Genomic DNA, 27,811 nt, shown 5'->3' with positions numbered 1-27,811 from the left:
CTACAACCAGAGTCCAAAAGGGCTTTAATGTTGTTTCCATTTAGTATACGACTTACATAAAAACAGGAACCACATTCTTCTGTATACAGGATACATTTGTGTATACAGCTAACGTCCATTGATCTTCTTGTCCATGTGATCTTCTTTTGAGGACAGAACCTAACTATGTGTCCCCACTCCCCACACTCATAACATTGTGGACCTTTGAACGGTGTCTTATCGTTTTTGATGGTTCGTTCTTTCGTGATTTCTCCAAGTGGCTTGGTCTTTTTCTCATTTCGTCCATGTCCTGTAGCTAAACGTGTATTTTTCTCAGGTCATATGAAAATGGTTTTGGTTGGGCTCTTGCGAAGGACGTTGCTATATCCACCAACTGTTCAATGGTAAGATGGGACTGTTGTCGCAGCCATCTTTGGGTGGGTGTCAGCAAGGCTTCCAGGAACGGTTCTAAGTAAATTAATACCATTATGTCTTCCTTACTATTCTCCTGGGGTCTGAGCCACTTGTCGGCAGCTGCCTTTAGCCGAAAGAATTGAGTTTTTGGGGTATCTCCAGGTTGACCTCGTTCTTTTCTAAACCGAACCCTATGCCTCAGGGTCCACCCCTAGGTGATCTAAGATGATCTCTTTTATTTCTGTATAACCAGTATTTCCTGTGGGGTTTGCATCTTGGTAGGCTGTTTGAGCCTCCCCCGTTAACAATGGCGCCAAAAAGAATGGCCATTTAGTCTCAGGCCACCCACACGCTTGAGCAGCCCTCTCAAAATTTAAAAGAAATGTACCGGGGTCCTCGCCGGGTTGGTACTTCTGTAAGGATATGGTAGGATACCCTGCTTCCGTCACTTGTCAGGTTTGTTGTCCTGTAGAAGGTTGGGCCTGTCCTTCTGCAACTCTTTGAATACAGTCCAGCTGTTGTGTTAAGGATGACTTAAACATGTCTCTATCTGCTTGGGCAGATGTCATTTGTCTTTCGATGGCCCATTCTCATTTCTATTATAAGGTTCTCCATCATTACAAAAAAATGGAGGTTTGCCTGCATACTCCACCATATGTGATACTTTCCAACATGCGGGTGGGGGAATAATAAATAATACAGCGTTTTTAATGAGAAACAGGCTTTTCCTTTTATTTGAAGACAAGCTTCCACTACAATTTCTTGGCCTTTTTATATAAGTCTCTTCTCTTGTCTCCTCTTGTTTCAGGGTCTTCGAAGTCAGTCCCTTGATTGGAGTCCTCCCGGACAGCATTTTTCCCTCTGAAAAATGGAGTGTTCAGGTAAGTGCTTCTATATATGTTTTACTCTTTAACTCATAGGGAGGGGTGTGAGGGGGTCACCAGTCAAAAGAAAATACCCTGTGAAAGTGACAATATTTCTATGCGAGAGTGAGGAAGAAGGTATGTGCTCAGAGGGAAGGGGAAAACCCGGGTGGAGTAGCTATACGGCAAGAGCATATAGAAGGAGAAAGGAGTATGAAAACAAACAAGCATCCTTTTCCTATTTTCCTCGTTGCCCACACTCTAGCATTCCTTTCCCTTTCCCTCCTCCTCCCTCAGGCTTCCCCTCTGTTTCCCGCCCAGAATATTCCGTACTCGTCCACACACCTGAAGTAGCCACGACCCTACGGGGTCATGGCGGGACGTCTCCCCTTTTTCTGGGATCGGTGCGGAAGCCTCCTCTGGTTCACCTCGCTGTGCACCGCCTCGTTCCTTCTCTTCTATATTCTCCTTCTTGGGAACCGCTTCCTTGGGTAGATTCGCTCCCACTCCTCACGTCTCTGCCACTGGTGTCTTCCATCCCTCTCCTTCCTCCTCTGACCCGTGGCTCCTCCTTTGTTGTACCACGTGGGTCAAGGCTGCTCTGTTCTTAAAGGGACGGGCCTGATTTCTTCTTCTTCTAACGCGCATGAAGGAACTCCCGTCATTAGGTTCCATGCAGTCTGCAAACATAGATGTGGAGAGTTATGAGACGGAACGGGATCGAGAAAGGCCGTCTCAGGTATATCGTCTTCACTGTCAGGTGCTTCCTGACATGTGTATATTACAGGGTAGGAGATATCTGAATGTGTTTGGGAATATCTTATAATAAATACATACTTTTATAAGTATACTGTGTGGTTCTTTGTCACATAATCTATACCAATAAGATCATGCTCTGGTACAACTAGCTGCTTTACACTCCTTCTGGACTAAGCCTTAAGGTACTCTCCACAACTTCCACTTAGAGAGCTTTCTAAGGCTGTCTAAGACCCCTAAAATCACCAAAAGGATTGTCTGGATTAGTGCAAGGTGCCCACTTATATAAGTGTGCACCATATACTAAGTGAGCTTCTCACAGGAGTCTCCATGGTAAGTGTATGAAAGGGTCACAATGACGGTAGTGAGTGCTGTCTACAGTATTCGAGCTGCTGGCGACCTTGATGGCAGTCCTTGGGTTCTGTGTGACAAATCTGCCATTTCAGAGGCATATGGCCTAAGATAGCGCCTTAAAAAGTATCTACCGCCTCCAGAAAGGTGCTGTAAGTGGGTGATATTTTTACAGTTTTTTTCCACAGAATCAAAACATAGGTTTATGTTTTGATAAGTTCTTTCACTGTGTCTAGTTAAAATAGACAAGTTGCATCAGAACCCTAGAGGTCTTTGAGCAGTGCACTTTGTGAAAGTGTGTATGTTGATGCACACATGTTTTGCATCAGAATAATAACCGATTTAGAGTTAATGAAAGATCTGTAACTAAAGAGACAATATTTTGTAAAAGGAATTTAAGATGTAGTGTTTATGTCAGACGATATTTCTGACTAAAATATTCTGACATATATGATGCAGGTCTGCAGGGGCACAGAGTACATGTCAACTAGGACACGGACAATGGCAGGGAGTTCTAGAGAGGAAGAAATAGATCACTCACCTTTCATGCACTAACCAATCTTGTAATTTGAAAGGGGTGGCGGTCATATATAAAAGCTCAGCGCAAGTTAGGGTGCAGAGTACCACGGCAGATTCAGGGGGTAGATGGCCAATAAGATTTGCTAAAATACACAACATAGGATATGCATTTGTGGGCTACTATGGTCCAAATGTCAATGACCCATCACCACTTCGAGAACTGTATCAACATCTCCTAGACACAAAATATCTTATCTTCATAAAAGGAGATTTTAATCTATTGTTGGATCCAGAGCTGGACAAATCTACATCTAGACCAGCAATGAATTCACTTTAAATGAGAGATAATACACATCGGTTGATAAAGAGTTTAGGTTTGGTAGACCTCTTGAGATTAAAAGCAGGTCAGGAAATAGGGTACACTTTTCCGAATAAAAAGCGCTCTCATTCCTCTAGAATAAACTTCTTTCTCATAGATCTAAAACTAAATAAGAACTTCAGTAGTGTAGTACACCAACCAACACATCTATCAGACCATGCCGCAGTGAAATTAGAGATGTCTTTAGAGATTCTCCCATCGCAGAATAGATGGACTTTAGATAGAACCCTCTTAGGAGACCCAGAAATATTGAAGACCTTAAAAGCTGAAACAGTTTTAATTTTTAAACAAAATGAACAGTCAGCCCCCCCCCCCACATATTGTATGGGATGCATATAAAGCTTATATTCAGGGAAAATTCATCAGCTTTGCAGCATATAAAAAAGGGAAGGGAAGAACAAATTAAAGGAACATGAAATTACTATTAAGGAAATACAGGACAAGATAACAAATATTCTGCATGCTCATGATTCCACAAATGAGACGCTGCCTAATAAACAGAGAGGCGAAGGAGACTCTATTAGACTACCTCGCATGGAACGTTCAAAAGAGATGGGAGCCTAGTAAGTTGGCACATTACGAGTATGGTGCAGGGTGTGGAGAGATGCTAGCTTTGAAGGTGATGTAAGACTACATTAGGAAAGAAATTAAGGAAGTGGTGAATAATACAAAAAGCTGATGTTCGGAAGATCGGACGATTGGGGAGGCATTTTGGAGTTTTTTCCAAGATCTATATACTGATGACACTGCAGCTACACAATCAGAAATTAGTGAGTGGCTACAACAAGGATAAACTCCCCTGCCTGGATATAGATCAGCAGGCATCTCTTAACCAAGCGATCACCATTCCGGAAATAGATAAGATCATTAAAATCTTTGAAAAATGGGAAAGCTCCAGGTCCTGATCGTTTACCTAATGAAGTGTATAAAGCTCTGAAGAAGGAACTTACCCCCTTTCTCGTTAAGCTATTGAATAATATATATATATATATATATATAAGCATCACACACACCGTCCCCTTACATGGAATGAGGCAGTTATACCCTTGATACTCAAACCTGAGAAAGACCCTAAAAATGCGAATCCTAGAGACCAATGTTCTTGCTCAACGCAGATTATAAAATCTACACACAGATCCTTGCCAAAAGGCTGGACAAGGTTTTGGGAGAAATTATACATACAAACCAGAAGGGCTTTATGAAGAAAAGACAGCTCTCAGACTTAACCCATGATTTAGTCTGTGCAATAGATGCAGCCATTGTGACGGGTGTTCCTCTATCTATAATAATGGTACACGCTGCCAAGGCCTTTGATAGATTTAGCTGGCCTTATTTATACGAATTAATGGAACAGAAGGGTTTGGGAGGCAATTTCATTTTAGCAATCAAAAGTATATATTCCACCCCTACAGCAAAGATATTGGTAAATGGGTCAATAACTCCAAGCTTCCGTATAAACAGAGGTACACAGCAAGGCTGCCCCCTCTCGCCTCTACTGTTTAACCTGTATATAGAGCCCTTGGCGAGGAAAATCTGAGCAGAACAAAGAATTCCCTCATTTTGAATCACGGTTGGTTTAAAAAACATGCTCTATATGCAGATGATTTAATAGTTTATACAAGCAACCACTGTTCCCGCTAACCTGCGCGGGCGCGCGCGCGCACCTCTCTAGACGTTGCCGCGCACTCCGTGTGTCGAGCGCGCACACAGCCAGAAAGTTACAAGAGAGAGTCGCGCCGCTGCTTTAAAACAGCGAGCGGCGCGAAAAAACAGCCACTTTCTAATTGCGGCGTGCCGGAGTCGGGACGGAGTACAGGTAAGGCTTTCTTGGGACATGGTGCTTTGTGGCTGTTGGTAAAGCGCGGGATGATTGTGGGCTTTTGTGTAAATGTTGATGTTAATCAGAGCCCCTTCACGGGCTCTGATTAGCATCAATACTTTAACAAAAGCCCACAATCATCCCGCGCTTTACCAACACAACAGTAGAGCCACTTTAAAAACACAGCGTGTACATTCTGCAAGTACGCGCTGTGTTTTTAAACTGGCTCTACTGTTGTGTTAGTAATGCACGGCTGCAAGAGCAATTGTTGGCTTTTGTTTAAGTATTGATCTTAAACGGAGCCCGCGAAGGGGCTCTGATTAACATCAATACTTAAACAAAAGCCAACAATCATCCGGCATCATACCTTCTAGAGCGCAGCATGTTACTGGGCTGCCCCATTCATCGCTTCCAAGGCTTCAAATTGCGTGTGACATTTCCATAATTCAGTGTAATTAAAAGTGACATTTCAATGATTATGAGTGTCACTTTCTCGAGAGCAAAGTCACGCAATAAAGACAAGGGAAACATAAAATGACATCCATTTGAGCAACTAGAAACTCTATGAAGTCACTGAACTAAAGTACACTAACGGCAGGCAGCGGAAAACTGAGCGGTGCAGACAGCGTGACTGCACAGTCCTCAGCCACAGTACACCAAAGGCAGAGGGCGCAGGCAACTCAGAATGATTGAAGCATTAATTGTATTTATTAATAGCAGCCACAGCAAGTCAGCTGAACTACTATATACCTACGCCGCGGGTTCAGGCAGGTACTCTTGGTTGGGACCGCTATATAAATATAATACTGTACTGCTGACTTTCAAAGTAGTTCAGTAGGCAGCGCGCCTATTGGACACAGCACTGCCTCGTGACATCAGTCGTGGCAATGAATGCAGCACTGGGAAACCATCTTCTATTAATAAACTGTAGCAGCCAAGTGAGTTAGCAGAAGCTATTACCTCAGTCACTGTCAGCCCCAAAGCCCAGGAGCAGCGTGCATGACACAGCGCGCTGCCACTCTTTTAGTTTAATCAGCATAATTGTCAGCGAGGAGCTCTCAGCTGCTGTCCCATTTATGCGCGACTTTGCATTTCAGTGCGGTGATGCAGACCACCACACTGAAATGCGTTAGAGCCACAGCTGATGTGTGACACTTGGCAGGGCTGCCCTTTGTTATTTGTGCAGGCAATGGAACCCTTTGTGGCTAAACTAGAGTTGAGAACCATCTTTGGGCATTCCTCTGTGGATGACAATCCATTGGATCCAGGCTTCCATTGACATGGCCTACTGTTCATAAGTTAGTTGAGGGTTCACATGGTCCCAATCACTGTGTCCTAGCACAATTTTGAGACTGTATTTGGGCTAGAGATTACAATGGCAAAGTCATATACATGGATTTTGAATTACATTGCTTATCAGCAAAATTACAGTGGGCTGCTACATGGCTCAGTGACCAACAACTTACTGAGATAGTTACCCTAGAAGGCATACTTCTTGAGGGCATGCTCTACCACTTATTTCATACCAGGACCACTGTACCACAGGCTATTTATTCCCAGCTTGGTAAAGGTTGCACTGGGTTTCATGCCAAGGGTGCTCTGTAAGACACAAGTGAAACTTCTGCTTCGGAAATCTCTAAACAGACCCCTTAAGGCTGGGATTAATAAATGGCCAAGATCGTCTTGACAAGGTCAGAGGCAGTGAGGATGTAAAAACAGGTTTGACACAGGATCCCTGCCTGCATTCATCTCACTAGTGACTGGGTATGTGCTCTACAAGGCGTATTTCTTAACACAGAGGGCATTAGTGGAAATGATGTGTAGAATCTGGTGTCTAAAGGCAACAAACTCCAGACTCATGCTCTAATACATTTACTGTACATTATGAGAGATGGTAGAGGTTATAATATTGTAAATGGTTTTATGGTGTTTGGACAAAATATTGAGCTGTAAATATCAGGAGGCAGTATTATCGGGGGAAAATATTGTGATACACAAATATCGTGAAGCAAAAACTATTGTTGTCCACGGGCTCTGATTAACACCAATACTTTAACAGAAGGCCACAATCTCCCCCGCACCGCGCTTTACTAACAAAACAGTCGAACCAGTTTAAAAAGACAGTGTGTACATTCTGCAAGTACCGCTGTGTTTTTAAACTGGCTCTACTGTTTTGTTAGTAATGCGCGGCTGCAAGAGCAATTGTGGGCTTTTGTTAAAGTATTGATGTTAATCAGAGCCCTTTCTCGTGTTTATCCAATTTGCAAACTGCCCTTAAGACCCTTATTGTGGCACTGTATGTGTGAAAATGCACCATTTTTCACTTTTTATTTTAAGTAAACGTTTTGAGTGACATTTGGCACCGCACGCACGGTCTGGTTCCTGGCGCACATAACCATGGTTGCAGCGCACAGAGACCCTCCACTGCCGCACACAGAGGAAAAAAATTAGAGGGAACATTGCAAGCAACCCTGTGGTGTCATTGCCAATAATTATCGAAGTAGCAGAACATTTTGGGAAAATCTCTGGATATTTAGTCATCGAAGATAAAACAGAGACTATGACTTGGAACAGACTCACCCTTAATCATTTAAATAAAACAGAAATCAGTTACGTAGGAATCAGAGTGATGAAGGACTTGGAAAAAATGGCATACATTAACTTCAAAAGACTGATGAATGATTTCAACAAACTCTTGCATTGCTGGGCCTCCCTCCTGATTTCCATTTTAAGATGATCAAACCAAGTCACAATAATGATTCTTACAAAATTCACTTTTATTTTTAACTCTCTCCCTACATTTTAAACCAGCTTGGTTAAAAAAATTACATGGAGAACTTAGTAATTTTCTATTGGAGAAGCAAGAATATAAAAATCTTATGGAAAAAACTTAGGAAGAAAAAGATCGAGGGCTGAATAGCACTTCCTGACTTCCAGCTTTATTATTATGCCTTCTTCTTGAAAAATGCTAGACGACTTCTGATGGACGTCCAAGATATGCAAATGCGATATAGAGCTCTAATAAAAAACCTAGCAGAGGAAGGCAAATATTTCCTATTCAATTCGGCCATCCCAAATTCTTACAAAAAATGTAATTCAAGACTTTAATTGCAGCATGTAAAGCATGGACTCACATCAAGAGAATTCTAGAAATCCCATAATATAGTAGTATAGCACCAATTTGGAGATCCTCAAGGACCCCGCACTGCTTGAAGGCTAATCTGGAGACCCCGATACTAAATGCGGGACTACTAAGGTGGGGCCAACTTGCCGAGCAAGGTTTTTTGGCACCATGGGATGCCATATGGCAAAGTACACATTTTAATCTACCTAGATTTAAGGACTATCAATTGGCAAGTTGGTCGCGAACCCAGACGAATCTGGGGATGGAAACCAAAATTGAGAAGGAATTACAAAATAACCAGAGTTAAAGAAAGGAAGTCTTAAAGTGGTACTGGACCGTTGTACAAGTGGAAGATGGCCCTCTGACTCTACTGGAATAGATCTGGAAGGTGGACATGCCGGGCTGCGACATCCTACACTTATGGCAGGTATCTACATCTACACTTTGGTCGTCAGTAAAGTCTGCACCACTCAGGAGACACCACTTATTCACACAATACAGCATATACTGGTCCCCCAAGAAACTTGCAAAGATGGGTGGAAGCAAGAAGAGATGCTGCCCGAAGTACAAGGTGGAGACTGCGGATGATGTACATCTTTTTTGCCAGTGTCCAGCTATGCAGTCCTTCTGTCAAGAAGTGGGTGAAGTATTCAATAAAATTTTGGGGACCAATAATTAGGTAAGCTTATTCCTAGTTATCCAGTATTGGGGTATCTTTCATAGATTCACATGCCTGAATCATTCCCCATCGCCGAGGCGGGAGTCCCACAGTATATAAAAAAGCCGTGCCAAAAGTAAATTACAGTAGTAGGCCCTATGAGAAGGCCTGAGGCCTAGATTGTAGTAGCCTATCTACCTCATTATGCTAAAAAGACCAAAGTCTTTGCTCCAACCAATCAGCTTACAGCACCCTCTAGAACTGTCTCTGCAGAGCCAGTTCTCCTCAGATTTTCACCTCACGTCGTGTGGAAGGGAGTCTCCCTGAGTCTTGACTCAGTTTTCTCTAAGCTTCAGGATGTCTGACAAGAAAGCCTTGTTTAGACCTTGCAGAACATGCGAGAAGAAAAGGGTCCATATTGATGACCAGCATAAGGACTGCATTTATTGCCTTTATCCCAAAAATGAGGCAAAAAATTGTAAGATCTGCCGCACCTTCCCTTCTAAGACTCTAAGGGATAGGGAGGCCAGAGTCCTTTTATGGCTAAAATCCTCTTCTACTAATGAAGACAAAGCCTCTACCTCCAGTAAGAGAGCGAAATCTCAACAGGATTATCCAAGTGAGGGGAGAAAACATGTTAAAACCTCCCACTCCACTTCAGGCTCTTCACAGAGATCTCCATCTTCTATCTCTGGAGCCTCAGCTCTCAAGGAATCTTCAAAGTTAACCGTGAGTAAGAGCTCTTCTCTTCTCCTCACCTGTGACTACCATTTCAACTTCTACTTCTTCTTCGACGGCTATGATCTCTACTACAGCCATCACCTCTCCTATCCTGTCTACTAGAATCTGCATTGTGGCTAAAAGACCTCTCGTCGACGAAGAAGTACTCGTCGACAAAGAAGCCCTCGTCGACAAAGTCATCTACGGTACCGTCGACGACCGTCTCGTCGACGAAGAAGCAAGATCCATCGACGTCGAGTCTGTCGATTGCGGTCCCGTCAACGTTGAGTCTATCGACAGCGGTCACGTCGACGTTGAACCTATCGTCGACGACTGTGACACCATTATCACCGGTGTCATCAAGACCAATAGATACTGCTTCAGTTAAGCCTTTAGCTGTGAAACAGGCTTTTTCTACCCCGCTTTCTTCAAAGACCTTTCAATTAGTATCATACCAGAGGCAGCAAGAATCTTACATTTCGCACTTATGGATGATGACAATGAGGGAGCTTTTGGAATAGCTCACCATCCCTCAGAATTAAATCTTAAATGCCAGGAGGATGATGAAGAAGAAGATACTTATTCCGGGCATTATTATCAGGAGGACATTGTAGTCCCTCATCATACAGAATACCGGAGGAGGTCTCAGGTTTCGGAAGCCAGTCATTTACCATCAAGCCTCATCCTAGATTTACAGACTATGCTGGCGGACTATAAACAACGTTTTCCACCTCAACAGGTCGTGCCTCCAGCCCACCTGCTGTCCCATTTCCTCAACCTAAAGTGCCACCGCCCAGGTCTCCGGTCACGGAAACTCCACAACCTGCTTTGCCTACACAGACCCCGGACACTTCTTCGGATGAAGTAGTAGAGGAAGGAGAGTTAAATAATAATCCTACGTTGGATCCGTGGGAGGACTACCTTATTGCGTATATCAAGAGGGAGAGAGAGGACTAACTAGCTAGTCCAAATCCCCAGGGTTTATATATAGTATTAACAAGGACTAGTCAATAGTGACCTGTATAGGACTCTAGACTGTATTATCTCAGCAGGCACCTAGTAGGTGTTCATAAAGCCCTCACCTACCAACCTAGTTGGTGCCTTAATTATGCTGGCTTTCCTCAGGACCAAGGTAGTGTGTGCAATAGTTAAAATTATATTTAAGTGAGTGTGAACGACTAAGTGTCACACTCGCTAAGGTGCTCTTAGTGTATGAGGGGATTTCCTCATCAAGCATACGCTGGCGGTTTGCCTGGTATGCCTCCTGGAGTGACTCGGCAAGGGCATTGACCGAGAATGTCAATGTTGAAAGTATCTCTGTTTCACTGTGGCTGGCGCCCATTATCAGTTCAAAGTACTCCCATTTGGCCCCAAGTCGGCGCCAAGGATTTTTACAAAGTGCCTGGCCCCAGTTGCGGCAGCACTACGCTCATCAGGGATCCAGGTTTTCCCGTACTTGGATGACTGGCTAGTCAAAGGTCCATCAAAATGCAGGGTGCAGAGCGACATAACAGTGTGCCGCAATCTCTTTGCATCCATAGGTCTCACTGTCAATGAAAAGAAGTCTCAATTGGTGCCGAAAAGAATCCTACTTTTCCTAGGAGCTTGTCTGGACACGATACAATTCAAGGCATTCTTGTCTCAAGAAAGGCAGCTCCGTCTACAGACATTGGCCATAAAGCTATCCAAAAGAAAGTCACTTTCTGTTCGCCTCTTTGCTTCACTTCGGGGATGTGTTCTTCAGCCATAAATCTCATTCCGCTGACACGTCTAAAAATGCGGCCTCTACAGGAGGAGCTACATCTTCAATGGCAGCAAGCGACAGGCTCTTTCAAGGACATTATCAAAGTCACCCCACGCATAGTGGATGCTCTTCAATGGTGGACACAACTTCACAATCTAAGACAAGGACTCACATTCTTGCAAACTCCTCCAGACTTCGTCCTGACGACGGATGCGTCCATGGAGGGCTGGGGAGGCCATCTCCAAGACTTGCAGGTGCAAGACAAATATTCTCAGAAACCCAAGAAATGCCACATCAACAGTCTAGAGTTGAGAGCCATCTTCCTATCTCTACAAGCATTCCTCCCCAGAGTCGCGGGTCTTCAGTCCTGGTCCGAACGGACAATATCACCAGCATGTTTTATGGTAACAAGAAGGGAGGGACAAGATCAGCTACACTATCAAAAGAGGCTCAAGAGTTATGGGAATGGCTAACGCTTCACGACATAAGGGATCTATGCTTATGCCTTTCCTCCGATCCCGCTGATTCCGCGAGTGTTGCGCAAGATGAAATTGGAGAGCTGCCGTCTCCTTCTAATTGCTCCCAGATGGCCTTGTCAATATTGGTTTCAGGAGCTCATGTTGCTGTCACAGGAGCCTCCGATCAAACTTCTACCGGCTCCAACACTACTGTCACGCAACGGGGATAAGATACTTCACCCAGACCCTCAATCTCTGAAATTGCACGCATGGCACCTAACTTCTTAGAATTTCAACACCTACAAATTCCTCAAGACTGCCGGGACATCTTGAAGAAAGCACAAGCCCAGAGCACCTTGAAGACTTATCGTCTCAAATGGAAGCGTTTCTGCTCCTGGTGTACTTTAAACGCTTTACACCCTATCGAAGCTCAAACTGAAAAAATTCTGCCTTATCTTTTACATTTGGCTCGCTCTGGTCTTTCATTCTCGTCCATAAAGGTCCATTTAGCGGCTTTATCCAGGTTCAGGAAGGTGGCTGACACTCCGTCACTATGCTCTTCGTCACTGATAAAACAATTCATGAGGGATCTTTTCCAGACTTATCCGCCAGTTAAACCTTCACCACTGGAATGGGAACTCAACACGGTCCTCTCACAGCTGATGAAGCACCCATTCGAACCGATCCACAAAGCCGACCTCAAATTCTTGACACGGAAGGTCGCCCTGCTTTTAGCCCTAACTTCTGCCAGGAGAATAGGAGAAATTCAGGCTTTCACTATCAAAGAACCTTTCTTACATTTTTTTCAAGAGTATGTCACTCTTCGAAGGGAATCCAACTTTCATACCCAAAGTGCCTTCTCAGTTCCATCTGAATGAACCAGTGCAATTGCGGGTTTTCTTCCCAAATCCTACAACCCCAGCGGAAAGAACACTACATTCTTTGGACATTAAACGATGTTTAAAGTTTTATCTTCAAAGAACAAAGAACTTCAGAAAGTCAGATCAGCTATTCGTGGCTTATGGCCAAACTGCACTGGGGAAAGCGGTCACTAATGCCACAATTTCCAGATGGATAGCCTCTGCTATCCATTTCTGCCACGTTAAGGCTAACCGACCACTACAAAAGACTGTAAGGTCTCACTCTACAAGGGCTGTAGCAGCGTCTACAGCATTGTTTTCAGGAGTGACGCTAGAGAACATTTGCCGTGCTGCGACATGGAAGAATGTCCACACGTTTACAAGACATTACTGCCTGCAATCAGCAAATCAAGAGAATGCGGCAGTTGGTCAAGCAGTTTTACGTCACCTGTTTCCATAAGAACATATTCAGGTAACAATGTTTGGTTCATTGTATAATGTGTGTATACTATTCAGTATTTTTGTTGATATAGAAGAGGGGCATGTTTAGCAGATTGCTTGTTTCTGTTATGCTAATATTTCTTTCCTGTGGAATACTAGATGACTACTCTTTTGAATTTAGACATGTTTTTATTAGTAGATCATTTACTTTGCAATTGTTGGTTGTTAAACATAAGTTTATGGGGGTGCACCACAATAAGTCTCCCAACATCCGCAACCGACTTTTGCCTGGCTTACTGCTTGCTATTCTGATTCAGGCATGTGAATCTATGAAAGATACCCCAATACTGGATAAGAAAACAAGTTACTTACCTGTAACTTCAGTTATCCAGTATTGGTATCTTTCATAGATTCACATGCACCCACCCTCCTCCCCGGAGAGTCAGTTCTCTAAGTTGGGATACTCATTCCCACTTGTGCTAACGAAAATCTGAGGAGAACTGGCTCTGCAGAGAGGGTTCTAGAGGGTGCTGTAAGCTGATTGGTTGGAGGTAGATAGGCTACTACAATCTAGGCCTCAGGCCTTCTCATAGGGCCTACTACTGTAATTTACTTTTGGCACTGCTTTTTTATATACCGTGGTACTCCCGCCTCGTTGACGGGGAATGATTCAGGCATGTGAATCTATGAAAGATACCCCAATACTGGATAACTGAAGTTGCAGGTAAGTAACTTGTTTTCTTATTTTTGGGATCCCGAACGAGGACAAGACTCCTTTGGGGAAAATTAGATCTCACTTAGTCTTCATACTAATAGCTATTGCACGAAGAGAAATCTGTATAAAATGGGTCTCCGAACTACCACCCACCTGTGCTGGTTGGCTAAGCTTTTCCAGACATGGTGCCAGGCTTGATTGTCAATTTGGCTCATTGAAGAAAGCAAAAATGTGGGCTCCTTTTTCCACAGTTTACCCATAGTAACTGAGCACTCGCACTATTATAAGAGGGTTTGGACCGTATAATGGCTTGTTATACTGTAATTAAGACAAAGCTCAACAGGGTGACGAGGGATAGTTGTGGTTACTTCTAGAACCCTCCTCGATCACTAGTTGAAGAAGGCTGGTTAATGGAGACTTAGGTCATGGAGGTTACGTAGCGCCCAGTTTCCAGAGCTTTTTCCAGATCATGGCTCCTGCCTTTGTCACATGTGAGGACTAAAAAAACAGAGTACATGTCAAATAGAGTAGGAGTTTTAGTTGTATTTCTTCTGGTCATTTGCTTTGTTGTGCTGTATTTTGTAGGACACTGTTTTGGAGCCTACTAAGAGCTTGAGAATGCCAAAGAGTGGGGCGTTATCATAATCAAGGTGGGAGGGGACCAGAGTTTGGACACATATTCGAAGTAGGCCTTGTGGAAGAATGTTGTCTTATGCACAGGAGAGAGAGAACTGCCACCAGGAAGTTTTAATTATTATTGGCAGTGCTGTTTCGGCAGGCGAGGTCTCCTTTGATGTGGAATCAAAATGGTTTTATATTTGGGGTGGGAGTCAGTTCAGCGTATGTTTAGGAAAGCAGTCTTGTGCCCCAAATAGTTTGATTTTGTTGGTGAGGAGGATGGATTTGGTTTTAGTAGGGTGCACTCTGAGGAAGACACTCCACTTACATGCTTGGTTAAGTATGAGGTAGACTTTTGAGTGAATTATTGTTCTTTCTACTAGGGAATTCCATATTATTGCTTATTGTCAGTGTAGTAATGGACATTGATTCATTGCTTGGACAGCAGGAAGCGCACAGAGTATTCAATTTTCACACTGAAGATCAAATACAAGACAATTTATTTGACTATTCTGCAAGTCACTGGCAGGAGCAGCGACTTAAAGTTGTCCATCTGGAAGAGTTGGTGACCGTTGCAGAGACAAGCGGAAAACCAAATTAGCCAGTGTTCTCAAATCCCATCCATGTTAATAGAAATACGATAAATGCTTGATGGTCCTTTGTAATGAAAGCTGCTGAGAGAACAAGCAAGGTCAGGAGAAAGAGGCACTGTTGTTTTTGAAGAGACAGGCATCATCAACAACATAAACAGTTGCTGTGTAACTGCTGCAGGGTTGTCTGAATTCTGACTGTGTGGCAGAACTGTGTTGATAGTGATTTGGTCTTGCAATTAGATGCCAATTGCTTTCTCAGTAATCTTTCCGATAAGGAGTATATACCAGTGTTTGGTGAGCTTATTGGGGTTGAAGTTTTTTTCCATCAGGCTATGTGTATTTTCAAGTGCATCGGAAGCCTTCTATGATGGAGTTAAAAATTACAGTGAGCAGCAAAGTGAGTGTTCCCCCCAAGCAGGATAATATGATGGTTGTAGGGTTGCAATGGCCTTTGTATGTGATGGCTCTGAGGGTGATGAAGATGTCAACGTAATATTTGTGTCTGACCATTTTGAAGGTATCCTTTTTTTTCTTTTGTAATCTTTATTTATTTATTCTTTTTGCAATGCTAATGAAGGGTATCCTTGTCAATATCTTGTGCGGCTGAGTGGTAGGGATGGTAGCCATTTGCTTGATAATATTGACTGAGTGCTTGACTTTGCTTGTTTTTGTTTTGGTGAGTAACTGGTTGATGGTACTGAATATTTTAGTAAAACGGGGATGTGGGGTGTTCATGTTTAAGGGGATGTTAGATCAGACTGATGCTTTGAAAAAGGTATTGTTTGAATCACACAGATTTGATACATGTTGAGGAATAGCATGGATGACTTTGGCTGTGAAACTGAGGTTTCTGAAAGTTGACTGTGCATTCTTCAATCTTATGTTAAGTTGTTATGTTAAATTATTTGTAAAGCGCAGCGTGTACCCGAGGGTGTCTTGCCGCTGAAATAGTAAGCAACGAGCATAGTGGGAACGACCTACTGATCGAAAAGCAATGTTTTTAGAAGCTTCCTGAATTGAGATAGGGAAGGAGCTGATCTAAGATTGAGTGGAAGAAAATTCCAAGCTGTCACTGCTCTAACCACAAAGCTGTTGCCACCCCATTTCTATTTTTTTAATTTTATGGTATTTACTCTGAAAGAGCTTGCTTATCTTCGGTTTCTTCAGGGAGTGTACCCTGATAAAGCTTTCTTCAAAAAGGAGGGTCCAGAGTCATGGAGGGCTTTGTACGTCAGGCAGAGGGCCTTAAATTTGATTCTGTTTTTGACTCTCAGCCAGTGGAGATCTTTGTGGGCAGAGGAAACCGAGTAGTGCCTAGGCAGGTCCAGTAGGAGTCTGGCCACTGAATTCTGAAGAATTTGCAACTTATTCAAATATTGAGCTTGCAAGCTGATGTAAAGGCCGTTACAGTAATCAATCCTGGATAATACTGGTGTAGAAATAACTGATTTCCTGACTGAGATAGGCAGAAATATTAGAATTTTTTTAAAGTACTCTCAAGATGTTGTATGAGGGGGAGACCACTGCGTTAATTTTATTACCCAAGAGTAAGTGGTCATCAATCGTGACACCAAGGCTCTTGGCTTTCCTAGTGGGTACGGGAAGGGGGCCCATCTCCCCAGGCGAGCACTGGGCAGTCCAAAAGTTAGAGTTGTTACCGAGTAAGATTACCTCAGTCTTTCCAGCATTAAGCTTAAGATGGTGTCTGTTCATCCAACCATTAGTACGATTCATACAATCGTGTATGCAAACACCAGTTTGGTTGGCATCATTGAAGGCTAATAACATGATTTGCGTGTCGTCCGCATACGAAGTGAGTGAGAATCCAAAGAATTCGATCAGGGGGACAAGGCCTGTGACGTATAAATTGAAAAGAGCCGGACTAAGAGAGGATCCCTTTGGAACCCCGCAGGACAAACGGAACGAGCTTGATGAGAAGGCATCAAAGTTGATTATGTTTTTCCTGTTTGTCAGGTAGGATGAAAGTAATTTCAAGGCAAGGTTTTTTTTTTATACCTTTTGCTTCCAGACGGTGTATCAGGGTGGTATGATCCACCGTATCAAACGCTACAGATAAATCCAACAGGATAAGGGCGGCTGATCCCCCTTTGTCTAGGATAAATTTGAACTCATCAGTGGCCTTGATCAGAGCAGTCTCTGTACTATGTTCGGATCTAAATCCTAATTGAATAGGGTCCAGGCTGTTGGACTCCTTGATGAACTGATTTAATTGAGTGTTCATTACTTTCTCTACTATTTTCGCTGGGAAAGGAAGCCTGAAAATAGGTCAGTAGTTGGCCGGATCCGAGGGATCCAGATTGGATTTTTTCAATAAAGGCAAGATGGAGGCTCGCTTCCATTGGGATGGAAAGATACCAGTTCTAAACATATCATTTAATATGTCTGAGAGGTAGGTAGCAATAATGTCAGGGACTAGCTTTAAAACTGAGGGCGGACAAGGGTCGTCTGGAAAGCCTGACTTGGTGGTTAAGATAAGGTCTTCTATTGATGCAGTGGAAACGGGAAAAAACTCGAACGTTTTAGTAGACAAATCCTATTCGAAAGCTGAGTTTGCATTAACTTGATCTGAACTTGACTAGGAATTACCACAGTGACCAAATGAGTAGAAAATTGAGTCAATTTTACCCCTGAAGTGTGAGGCAATATTATCGTAAAAGGACTGGCCGACCCAATCTCTTTTATGCTCTGGTTGTTTAGTCAATTATTAATAACTTTATCGTGTTCGCTAACTGAGTTTTGGGAGGATTCGATTTGCAAGGAGAAGACGCTGCTCTTTTTGTAACCAATAGAGCTTTGTATTTAATTAATGAGCATTTATACATTTCTTTCTCGTGTATGTCATATTGGGCTCTCCATTTCCTCTCTTGGTGTCTGCAACCTTGTTTTTCCTCATGAGGTTGTCGGGTATTTTGGATCTTCACCTTTCTTCTCTAGTTTCATAATGGTTTGTATGCTGTTGGTGAATTCTCCGATGTACCAGAATGCCGAAGGGCCTAGATTTCATGGAGTACAGTTCCATGGGGATCGGAATGGCCCTCTTGTCCGGCCGGTCTAGTGGCATTAAGGGTGATATGAAAGTGTGTGCATGGTGTTGGGGAGATCAAGAATTTAAACTTTGGTGTGGATCGGTTCCATTAATTGTTGTTTGATGCTCATAATGTTCATGAGTTCTGCTGAAATCCAGATAGACCTTCACTTTGTGGGCTAAAACGTGACAGATGCAACAGGTGCTTTTCAGGTTTTGTGTCTTCCTGCAATTTAGGCTAGAAATTGTTCTATTTTTCTCTTCTGTTTACTGAGATCGATAATCTGCTGCAACAGCCGACTTTGTTGGTTGGGTTGTTCATTTTGAAGTTACTCTAAAGTCCTTCCGACTCTCAAACATTGTCCAAATTTTGAACAACATGCAGAGTGTGAGTTAATTCAGTGGCCGACCTTGCATATGTCGAAGTACAGTCATCCCTTTAAAATTCAAATATCATTTGAGCATTAGTGGCTCTGTCATTTTCTGCTATCAAATGCCTGATCGTCTTGATGAATGTAGTTTGAGACAAAATTAGCAGGACACTTTATTCAGCATATGTTAGCACATTAACATGTTTAAGCACATTGGCTAACAGTTTTCAGTCCACCACTGGTTATAGCATGCATTATAGGAGTTTAGCGCCATTATATTTATTGTGTCACTGATTCATTGTCGTTCATTCATCTAACTAAAGAATATTTTGTTACTTACTTTGGTCCGTATGAGATCCACCAGTCAGGAGGCTGTTAAAGCTTATCGACTGATAGGAACAGGTAAAAATATTACCTCAACCAGTGATCATACTTATCTAGTAGAAGTGAAGGTCTCTCGAGTTCAAACTCGTATGATCAGGGAACCGGTCGACACAAACCTCTTCTGTCCTTGGGATTTCTTGAGGTTTGGTGCTTAAGACCCTGGGCTTGCAATTCTGATTTATTTATTTATTTATTTGTGTGTTTTGTAAAGCGCACAGCTGCCCCAACGGGGCGTCCCGGCGCTGGTAAAACTTGGAGACAGTGAGGGTAGGAAAAAGAGGATAACCTTATGAGGAAAAAAGGTGGGTCTTTAGTGACCTTCGGAATGCCACTTCAGTTTGACATGCGCGTAGAGTAATCGGAAGCTTGTTCCAGCACTGAGTGGCACAGACCTCGAAGGTTTTCCCTCCAGTACGAGAACGTTTGAATCTTGGGGTTTCCAGGAGAAGAAGGGAGTTAGAACGTAATGTCCTGGCCTTGACGTACGGCTTCAGAGTGCTTTTCAAGTGGGCTGAGCCATTGCCCTTGGAAGCACGAAAGGCCAGCGTCATGGCCTTGAATACACAAGAGATTATGAGATTATGAGATGAGAGATTATGAACTTTTATGTCATTTGATGCCAGCATCTGCGTAAACCTGAAAGGGCATTTCTTTTCTGTCCTGAAAATGTAGCTAATTGGGTGTCTTTACTTGATCTTTTCTTAAAGGGTGGGATTAGAGATGCCCCTTTGACTTCTGCTTTACGATCAACAAGTAAAACGTGGTCTGTTTCTTATTGAAATGGCTAACTTTAGTAACCTGTGATTGTCTCAAAAGGTTTTGAATTCTCCATCCTATTATGGCATTATTCTTGCATCTTAGTGTGCAGTGGCTGTCACGGGCATGCCCTTCTTCTGAAATCCATTTTTCTCATGATATCCATACTCTAACATAGTATGAAGACATTCTCTTCTTGCATTCTGCCTCAAAAGACATTGCAACTGCTGTGAGCAGATGTTCTACCTATGAGAGTCCAGGGCAAGTTAAGCGTTGGGTGACCACCAATCAAAATCCTTCATTGTTCACTTGATAGGCCTTCTGATTGACCTATCAGGCAAACAGTGATAGGTTTTGTTGCAAAACAAAACGTTTACGTGCAGATTTTCACCAGATCTTTTTGATGGTATTCAAAGAAGCCAAAATAGGGTAACTTCTAATAATAATAATAATAATAATAATAGGCATTCTTGTAGAGCGCAATGGTGACGCACAACGGCGTGTCCCCGCGCTTAGATGCGAGCGTGTTCAGAGGGAGATCAGAGGGAAGGCCCGCTATCTGGCAAAGAGAAATGTTTTCAGCTCAGCCCTGAAGATAGACTCTGATGGTTCCAGGCGCAGCGTTACCGGGAGTTTATTCCAGCAGGATGCGGCAAGGTACCTAAAGGATCTGCCACCCATCCTCGCTCTGGACACCTTTGGAATAGTTAGGCGCCCTGAGCCAGAGGATCTTAGCGTACGGGATGGCTCGTATTGTGTCAAGAGATCCTGAAGTGGAGAGGGTGCCCTGCCGTTGATGATCCTATGGCAGGTGCAGAGGGCCTTGAATTCTATCCTGCTCCTGACAGGAAGCCAGTGCAAGGCTTGGAGCGCGGCTTTAGAGGCTGATCTTCTCGGTAGTCTGAGGACTAGCCGAGCAGCGGCGTTTTGCAAGACCTGAAGGCGGCTCAGGTTCTTCTCAGGGATTCCCAGGTAGAGAAGGTTGCCATAGTCCAACCTGGACGTGACTAGAGCATGCACCAGTGTTCTGCGGGCTTTGGTGGGAAGGAACTCCAGAACCTTCCTGAGGGTCTTGAGGATCCCAAAACAGGTGCCAACCACCCGGTTGACCTGGGTGCCAAAGGTTAGATCGGAGTCGAACCAGACCCCTAGATCCCTCGCCTCCAGGCAGGGGGTGGGTGCCATTCCCAAGCAAGGAGGCCACCACGCCGACGTCCACGCCGCTCGGTCTCCCCCTACCACCAGCACCTCGGTCTTGTTGCCGTTAAGTTTAAGGCAGTTGGCAGACATCCAGGCAGCAAGATCTTGCATGCATGCTCTGAAGATGTCTGCCGCAAGGCCGGGTGCACGCGATAGGGAGATGACCAGCTGCGTGTCGTCAGCGTATGACACCAAGCGCAGACCGTAGCTCTCCACTATGGAGGCGACTGGGGCCACATATAGATTAAAAAGCGTTGGGCTTAGGGACGAGCCCTGTGGTACCCCTTGGTCCAATGCCATTCGCCTGGAGTAGCAGTCGCCCTGCCTGACCTGGAAGCCACGGCCCGATAGGAACGACTGGATCCATTTTAGCGCTGCATCACCCAGCCCTGCCTTGTTCAGACACTGTAGCAAGATGGAATGTGCCACAGTGTCGAACGCGGCGCTGAGGTCCAGCAGGATCAGGGCCATAGTGTGGCCCTCGTCGACCCCCTGCCTGATGGATTCGGAAGACATGAGGAGTGCCGACTCCGTCGAATGTCGAGGTCTGAATCCGAATTGGGTGGGGTGAAGGAGATTAGACTCTTCCACAAACTGCATTAGCTGCCGATTCACCAACTTCTCAGCCACTTTCGAGAAGTAAGGAAGGAGGGAAATGGGGCGCAGGTTCTCCAGCTTCTCGAAGCTAATATTAGGCTTCTTGCGAAGGGGGAGCACAACTGCTTGTTTCCATTCCCAGGGCACAGTGCTGGACCTGAAGGAAATGTCCAGCATGTGCCTGATATATGGTTCTAATGTTGTCAGGCTGTCCCCCAGCCGTTTAGGAGATGCTGGGTCCCGTGGGGAACCTGATTTCACTGATCTACATATGTTGATCAGGTCTTCAGCTGGTGGGGTGAAGAAATTAAGCAGCAGATTGTGACCATCTACCTCTCTAACTGATGCCTCAACTTTTCCATCTATCGCTGGTTGGGCAGGGAAGGCGGAGTATATTTTGGACACTTTGTCGCTGAAGTAGTCGGCAATGCGATTACAAGCAGCCAGAGAGCAATCCTCTGGTCCTGCTGTGGATTCGGAGACAGCAAGAGATTTGTATACACAGAACAGCTCTTTTGCTGAGTTCTCTGCATCCAAAATTCTCTCTGCGTAGTGGGCAGTTTTTGTTATCCTGATAAGATTATGATATTCTCGTCGGTGAGTGAGATATTTCTCTCTCGCCTGACTGTCATAGGCTACCCTCCACTGCCTCTCCGCTCGCTTACACTCCCTCTTGGCACCACGCAATTCTTCGTTAAACCATGGTGCCGATCTCTGTTTACGACCACCCTTCTTAAGATGGTTTAAAGGGGCCGTTTGGTCCAGCGCAGCCGTGATTCGTTCATTAAGTAGTTTATTTACCGAATCCACATCATCGTCTACAGGGGGGCCATAGGCTGTAAGAGCCTCATTAAATTTGGGCAGGGAAAACCTAGCCCATTTGCGCCTGAGATAGTTAAGGGGAGTGGGAGCGGTGACCTTATTCTTAGGGAGAGAGATTTCAAAAGGCACCAAGAAATGGTCAGTCCACGGGAGAGGCACTGGAGGAGCCACCCTAACATCCTCCCAGTTAGCAAAGACTGGGTCAAGCAAATGACCATGTTGGTGTGTTGGAAGGTGGCCCTTCAGCTCTAATTGTAGTGCTTGGAGATCCTGCCGGAACTCCATCACTCCCTTGTCTAGTGAATCTTCGAGGTGCATGTTGAGGTCTCCGAGTAGCAGAAACTTATCCCTCCGCAGCGCCATCTCAGTGGCGCACTCTATGAGGGTGCCCTTAAACCTTGCCAAGGGGCCCGGGGGGCGGTAGACTAAATAACCTTTTACAGTTGTACCCCCATTGATTTTTATCGTAAACATCCCCACCTCACTTGCCGCCAGCTGAACTGACTCAATTTGACAGGCGAGGTTGTGTTTAAATGCAAGCGCTATGCCTCCTCCTCTACCCTCAGGTCTATCTAGTCTTACCATCAGATAGTCATCCGGTAATGCCTGGATGATGTCAGGGTCAGAGTGTGTGTCCAGCCATGTTTCTGTTAGAAATAGCAGGTCCAATTGTCTGTCCACGAGGAGGTCGTGGATGTCGAACTTATGGCAGCGCAACGACCTCACATTGAGCAGGCCGCACAACAGGGTGGGGCTGTTCCGAGTATCTGCCATTACCGTGCGGAACCGATATTGGCAGAATATGCAGCCTGTGTCCCCCCCTGCATGCATAGTGTGGAGGCCGTGACTGCAAGTGACGGAGGCCAGATTCAGCAGTTCATCCCTACTCCACTGGATCCGGTTGACAGGACCAGGGGGTGTGGCCCTTGGCCGTGTCCGGTCGCGGACGGGCGCAGACGGGCTTGGCTTTGGCGCGGCTTCGGCGCGCGCCCAGCGTGCCCGCTGCGCACGTCCGCTGCGCTTCCTAGGCCAGGGTACCATTTTGTATAGACAGGGGCGGGCGGGTCTGAGCACTAGAGTGCTCGCCCAGCTCGTCCCCCTCACCCAAGATGGCGGGACCGGTGAGGAGGGATCGGGGGTTCGCGCCCTGCTAGCTACAATATAAGTTTAAAACACAATGGGGCAGTATTATACACGCAGTCTGTATATACACAAGGCAACAATTTTAAAATATTTTTAAAAAGATAGCAGCAATTCCAAGCCTAAAACCGTCCCGGCTTTCCGCCTCAGGACATCACTCTTACCGCGCTCACAATCTCTCTGAGTTTCTAATTTTTGGCGAGTCAAGCCTCATCCCAGGCCCAGCTCAACACCATTTATATGACTATCAATTGAAGGCAAGTTAAGTTCTATAGTTTTTACACACAGGTCTCTAAGCCAAGCATAACACTTTGGACTGACTGCATTCTCCCTGATATTACTTGGTTTAGCATTATTTAGGTGCAGCAAATCAGCATTTTTAACATGGGGTTTCTCTTTTTCTCTGTTCCACTGTCCTTTGCTGAATCAATGAACAGCTCCTGACATTTGGTAGCTGATAAGAGTTAAAAAGTTAGCAGTTTACATCTTGGTGTTCTCTCCTATTTAGGGTCTGTCAAGCTAATCGATCAGCCTGCAATTACTTTGGCTACATTGGATATCACCAGCGACCTGAAGTCTTTTCAGTTTGAGAATGGTGTGGACATCAGCCACTGGCATCTCCTGCCCCTGAGGGAGCGTTCCAAAGGTCTGATGGTGACTGCCTGTGCACATGCTGTCTTCTTCTGCAAGCTCCTGCACGCCATGAGGTAAGGTGTGGCTTTCATCTTAGGATGTGACAAAGTTGAACCAGAGACTTTTTTGGCATTGAATTTACCGCTATACCAAACACTTGGTAGACACCATGTTCTTCTTCCTTTCTATTCTCCATTTTAAGTGGAAAAGAGGCCCATTGTTACTTTATGTGAATTCCTTGTCTGCAACGTGCCACATAATGTAACATGTAAAGTAACATGTGCTGCTCCTTCACTGGAAATGTGTCCGAGAACTATGCTTGCTTCTAAGAGTTAAATTCCATCTGTTGAAGCAGTAAAAAGTTGAAGGGTTATTGGGAAAAGTAAAAGAACTGGATGGATGTGGAATTTTGGGCTGTTTGTCATTCGACGGCCAAAAATGTGATGTATGGAAATACCCATCGAAGAGCTACTGGTTTCGAGTCCTGACTAGTCATCCCTTCAAGGTAAAGGATCTGTGACAGCTGATAGAAAGTGTTTTAGAAGTAATTCAAGGGTTTAACTTTATAAGAAGAAGGGTTGCGTATCACAATTTAGCTGAGAGCTTTAAGTTGCACTTAAGCCACGCGTCTGAATACATAGGAGGAACAACCGAGAAGCTCACTGCAGTTGTCACAGTTAGCACATGATGGTATTAATACATTATTCAAAAACCTTTTGTGATGCCTGGTAACTAGATGCTGGTTTACAAAAACTGAGTTATCGGTCTCTTCCAGGTACTGATGAAGATTTTTAAGGACATTGTAGCAGGAAAAAATGTTGCTGATAAAAGATTCAAAGCTTCTTTATTACCAGAAACATTACCAGGTGCAGGAGGGAGACCAGCTTCAGATTTCTTGCATTATAAGAACCTACCTAACCTCTGTTGACACATTACACGGAATCTCACACAGGAATAAACTATAATTTACAAAAAAGTAAAAGATCTGGTCTGTATCATCATTGCCATAGCAAATGAACCCATATTCAGAACTATTCTCAACAGCACTATAAATCCATGTATTGCAGTATTCAATTTCAAAATCAGGTATATGAACCACTTTGGCGACACTACATATATTTCTATCGCTCAACTCCAATACTTTCTTCTCCACACGCAACTGTACAGTATGCGAAACATTACTTCTTCACTCTTAACAACCTCTGATGAACCACTCACACTTCCTAAAATTCACACACTTTTTAATATCGATGCCGAACTTACCACAATTACTCACATGCTCAGTTCTGCTATTTTCACCTCATACTACATTAAGCACTTTAACCCAATTCTTCCTGTGTGTGTCCCACTTCCCTTTCATCCCTTCAAACAGCTACCTATTGGGGCTACTACGTGGAGGGATACAATTTGCATACACTTAGAAAATGTTGTTTTTCCAATGCTTCTCTTCATACAACTTTACAATGGTATGCTCTCCTTTAATTTAAAGTCCCGTCTCTCACTAGTTCATTACTTTGTGGAAAATATACAGTTTTTTTTGTATGTTGAAGATCCTGCATAGACAAATACTAATTGCAGTCTGATGTTTAGCTCACAGCATTAATCTTGTGTATGTACACTTCAGTCAGGAAGTTACTTCATGATTATTCACATGGCTCAGAGACTTCACTTTCACCCCCTTCCAGCATTCATTTACAGTAGAGATGGTATGTAATATACCAGACCCCTTAATAACAGACATATGTCTCACTGTCTCACCAGAAATCTCACCACCTTCACTGGATACAGTACTACACTGGACCTGATATAGTCTGGGGTAAATAACCTCCATGTATCAATGCTCTGCTGGTCTCCTGTGCCCTTCTATTGAATGGTGTCTCATTTTTATTGATATTTTTTATGTATCACTTCCTACTCCAATTATCCAATTATAAGGGTGGTAATAACGCCACTTAATTGGAACACATTTGAGAGAGGAGTTGGCCTAACGGCTAGGGTGGTCAACCTCGAATCTGGGGAACTTGGTTCGAGTCTCTGCAATGACGCTGAACATCCTGTAATTCTGGGCAAATCACTTAATCTCCCCATGCCTAACAAAAAAAATGTATGTGCCCACATGTAATGCAACTGGTGCTTTGTAAAGCGCTCTGATTGCGCTATATAAAACTCTGTAAAGTAAAACTCAGCTTACTGACCAGGGAAGGCTGAGTTAGTCACGCCAGGATTCAGAATTCTGATCCACATACCACAGTAGATGCCAGCAATGAGTATTATTTATCTAGCTGTCTGGATATGCAGGCAGAAAGATTGAGGCCTCTCTAGCGGATATGCAGGAATAGTTTTCCCTTCAACCTTGTGAGGTACTGGTTATACATTTTGTAAGCCAAGGCCAATGTGATGTTCAAATCATTGAACCCTTTTTGGTGTGGGGGTAGGGAGGAGTTGGGGAGTTGTATCCAAGAGCCCAACATGTGCAGGAAATTACTTTCCAAGGGAGCCATTAGGACAGTAAAAACTGCTTAATATAAATGCTGAACCAGCACTTTTGAACCATGGCAATTCCTCTAGGTAACATCGATTTCCATGTGTTTTAATCTGCCTGTGCCTTCCCAAAAGGGACCCATAAACAGTCTTTTAGGGACTTCCCCCTTTGTTAAAATATGTTATGTTGAAATAGATTTGTAGAGCGCACAGCTACTCTATAGAGTATCCCGGCGCTGAGACGGAACACAAAAAAGCAGATGCATGTGGGAAAGAAAACAATACCCAAAAAGGTGAACGGTTATATTGCTTGTTGGAACAACCAGGTTTTCAATTGTTTCCTGAACGCAAGTAGATTTGCGGCTTGCCTAAGCGGAAGAGGCAGCTTATTTCAAAGTCCAGCCACTTGCACTTCGAAAGACCGACCACCTCTGCGGGTTCTTAGATACTTTGGGGTGACCATAAGATGTTGATGTGCAAATCTAAGAGGTTCTTTACAGTCCTGACTGCTGCCTGGGGAGGAGACATGTCTTGGGGCCACCATTGTTTTCAGGCGTCCAATGGGGGGGAGCCGAAGAAGATGATTTCGGACTTGTCTGTGTTACATTTCAGATGATTATGTTTGAACCAGGCAAAAGTTTCTTTCAGACACTTGTTGATCTTCTCCCCGTTAAACTCCTCTCTCTTCCTGCAGGTGAACAGCAGTTGGGTGTCGTCGGCGTACGACATTATCGTGACCTTGTTCTGTTCAGCCAGGGTAGCCAAGAGGGCCATGTACAGATTAAAAAGTAAAGGGGTCAAGATAGAACTCTGTGGCACACCCATACTCAGGGGTGGCATACTGACCGAGAATGGTGGTGACCAGACCTCCTGATTTCTACCCTTCAAAAAGGAGACAAACCACTTCAACACCGTGCCCTCAAACCCACACTCCCTCAGCCTCTGCAGGAGGTGGTCATGGGGCACAGTGTCAAAGGCCGCAGACAGGTCTAAGAGGACCAGGACCGCTTTGCCACCTGCATCCAGGGTCTCTTTGATGGATTCAGAGACTTCCAACAGTGCCGTCTCTGTACTGAGATTCTGCCTGAAGCCAGACTGACTTGAGTGGAGCAGGTTGTTAGCCTCTGCAAAATCGCTGATCACTGTATGAACATATTTCTCAACTGTCTTTGCAAAGAAGGGCAAGAGAGAAATGGGTCTGTAGTTAGTTAAGACCATCAGATCAGCCGTAGGTTTTGACCCCATCTCCAATTTATCAGACAGAAAATGATAGAATATGATAGCTATTATCCACCTGAGTATGGGGGAGCAACAAAGTCAAATAATCTGTGAAGAGAATAAACCCATTTTGGGGCGCTCTCCATGTGGTA

General features: G+C 44.2%; 1 protein-coding gene across 4 annotated transcripts in view; it reads left to right on the top strand.

Moving 5' to 3' along the window:
• The window catches only part of NOXRED1 (NADP dependent oxidoreductase domain containing 1), a 192,154-nt gene that overhangs the window by 77,356 nt on the left and 86,987 nt on the right, over positions 1–27,811 (top strand). For all 4 annotated transcript variants that reach the window (XM_086936624.1, XM_086936623.1, XM_086936625.1 and 1 more), the window contains 2 exons: positions 1,202–1,274; positions 23,836–24,034. In XM_086936624.1, the coding sequence (XP_086792750.1) occupies positions 1,262–1,274; positions 23,836–24,034 (212 nt within the window). In that variant the 5' untranslated portion in view covers positions 1,202–1,261. The remainder of the gene's footprint in view (positions 1–1,201; positions 1,275–23,835; positions 24,035–27,811) is intronic.

This window comes from Lissotriton vulgaris, chromosome 9, assembly GCF_964263255.1.
Source record: "Lissotriton vulgaris chromosome 9, aLisVul1.2, whole genome shotgun sequence".
Taxonomy (NCBI): domain Eukaryota; kingdom Metazoa; phylum Chordata; class Amphibia; order Caudata; family Salamandridae; genus Lissotriton; species Lissotriton vulgaris.
This window is presented reverse-complemented; position numbering and strand designations above follow the sequence as displayed.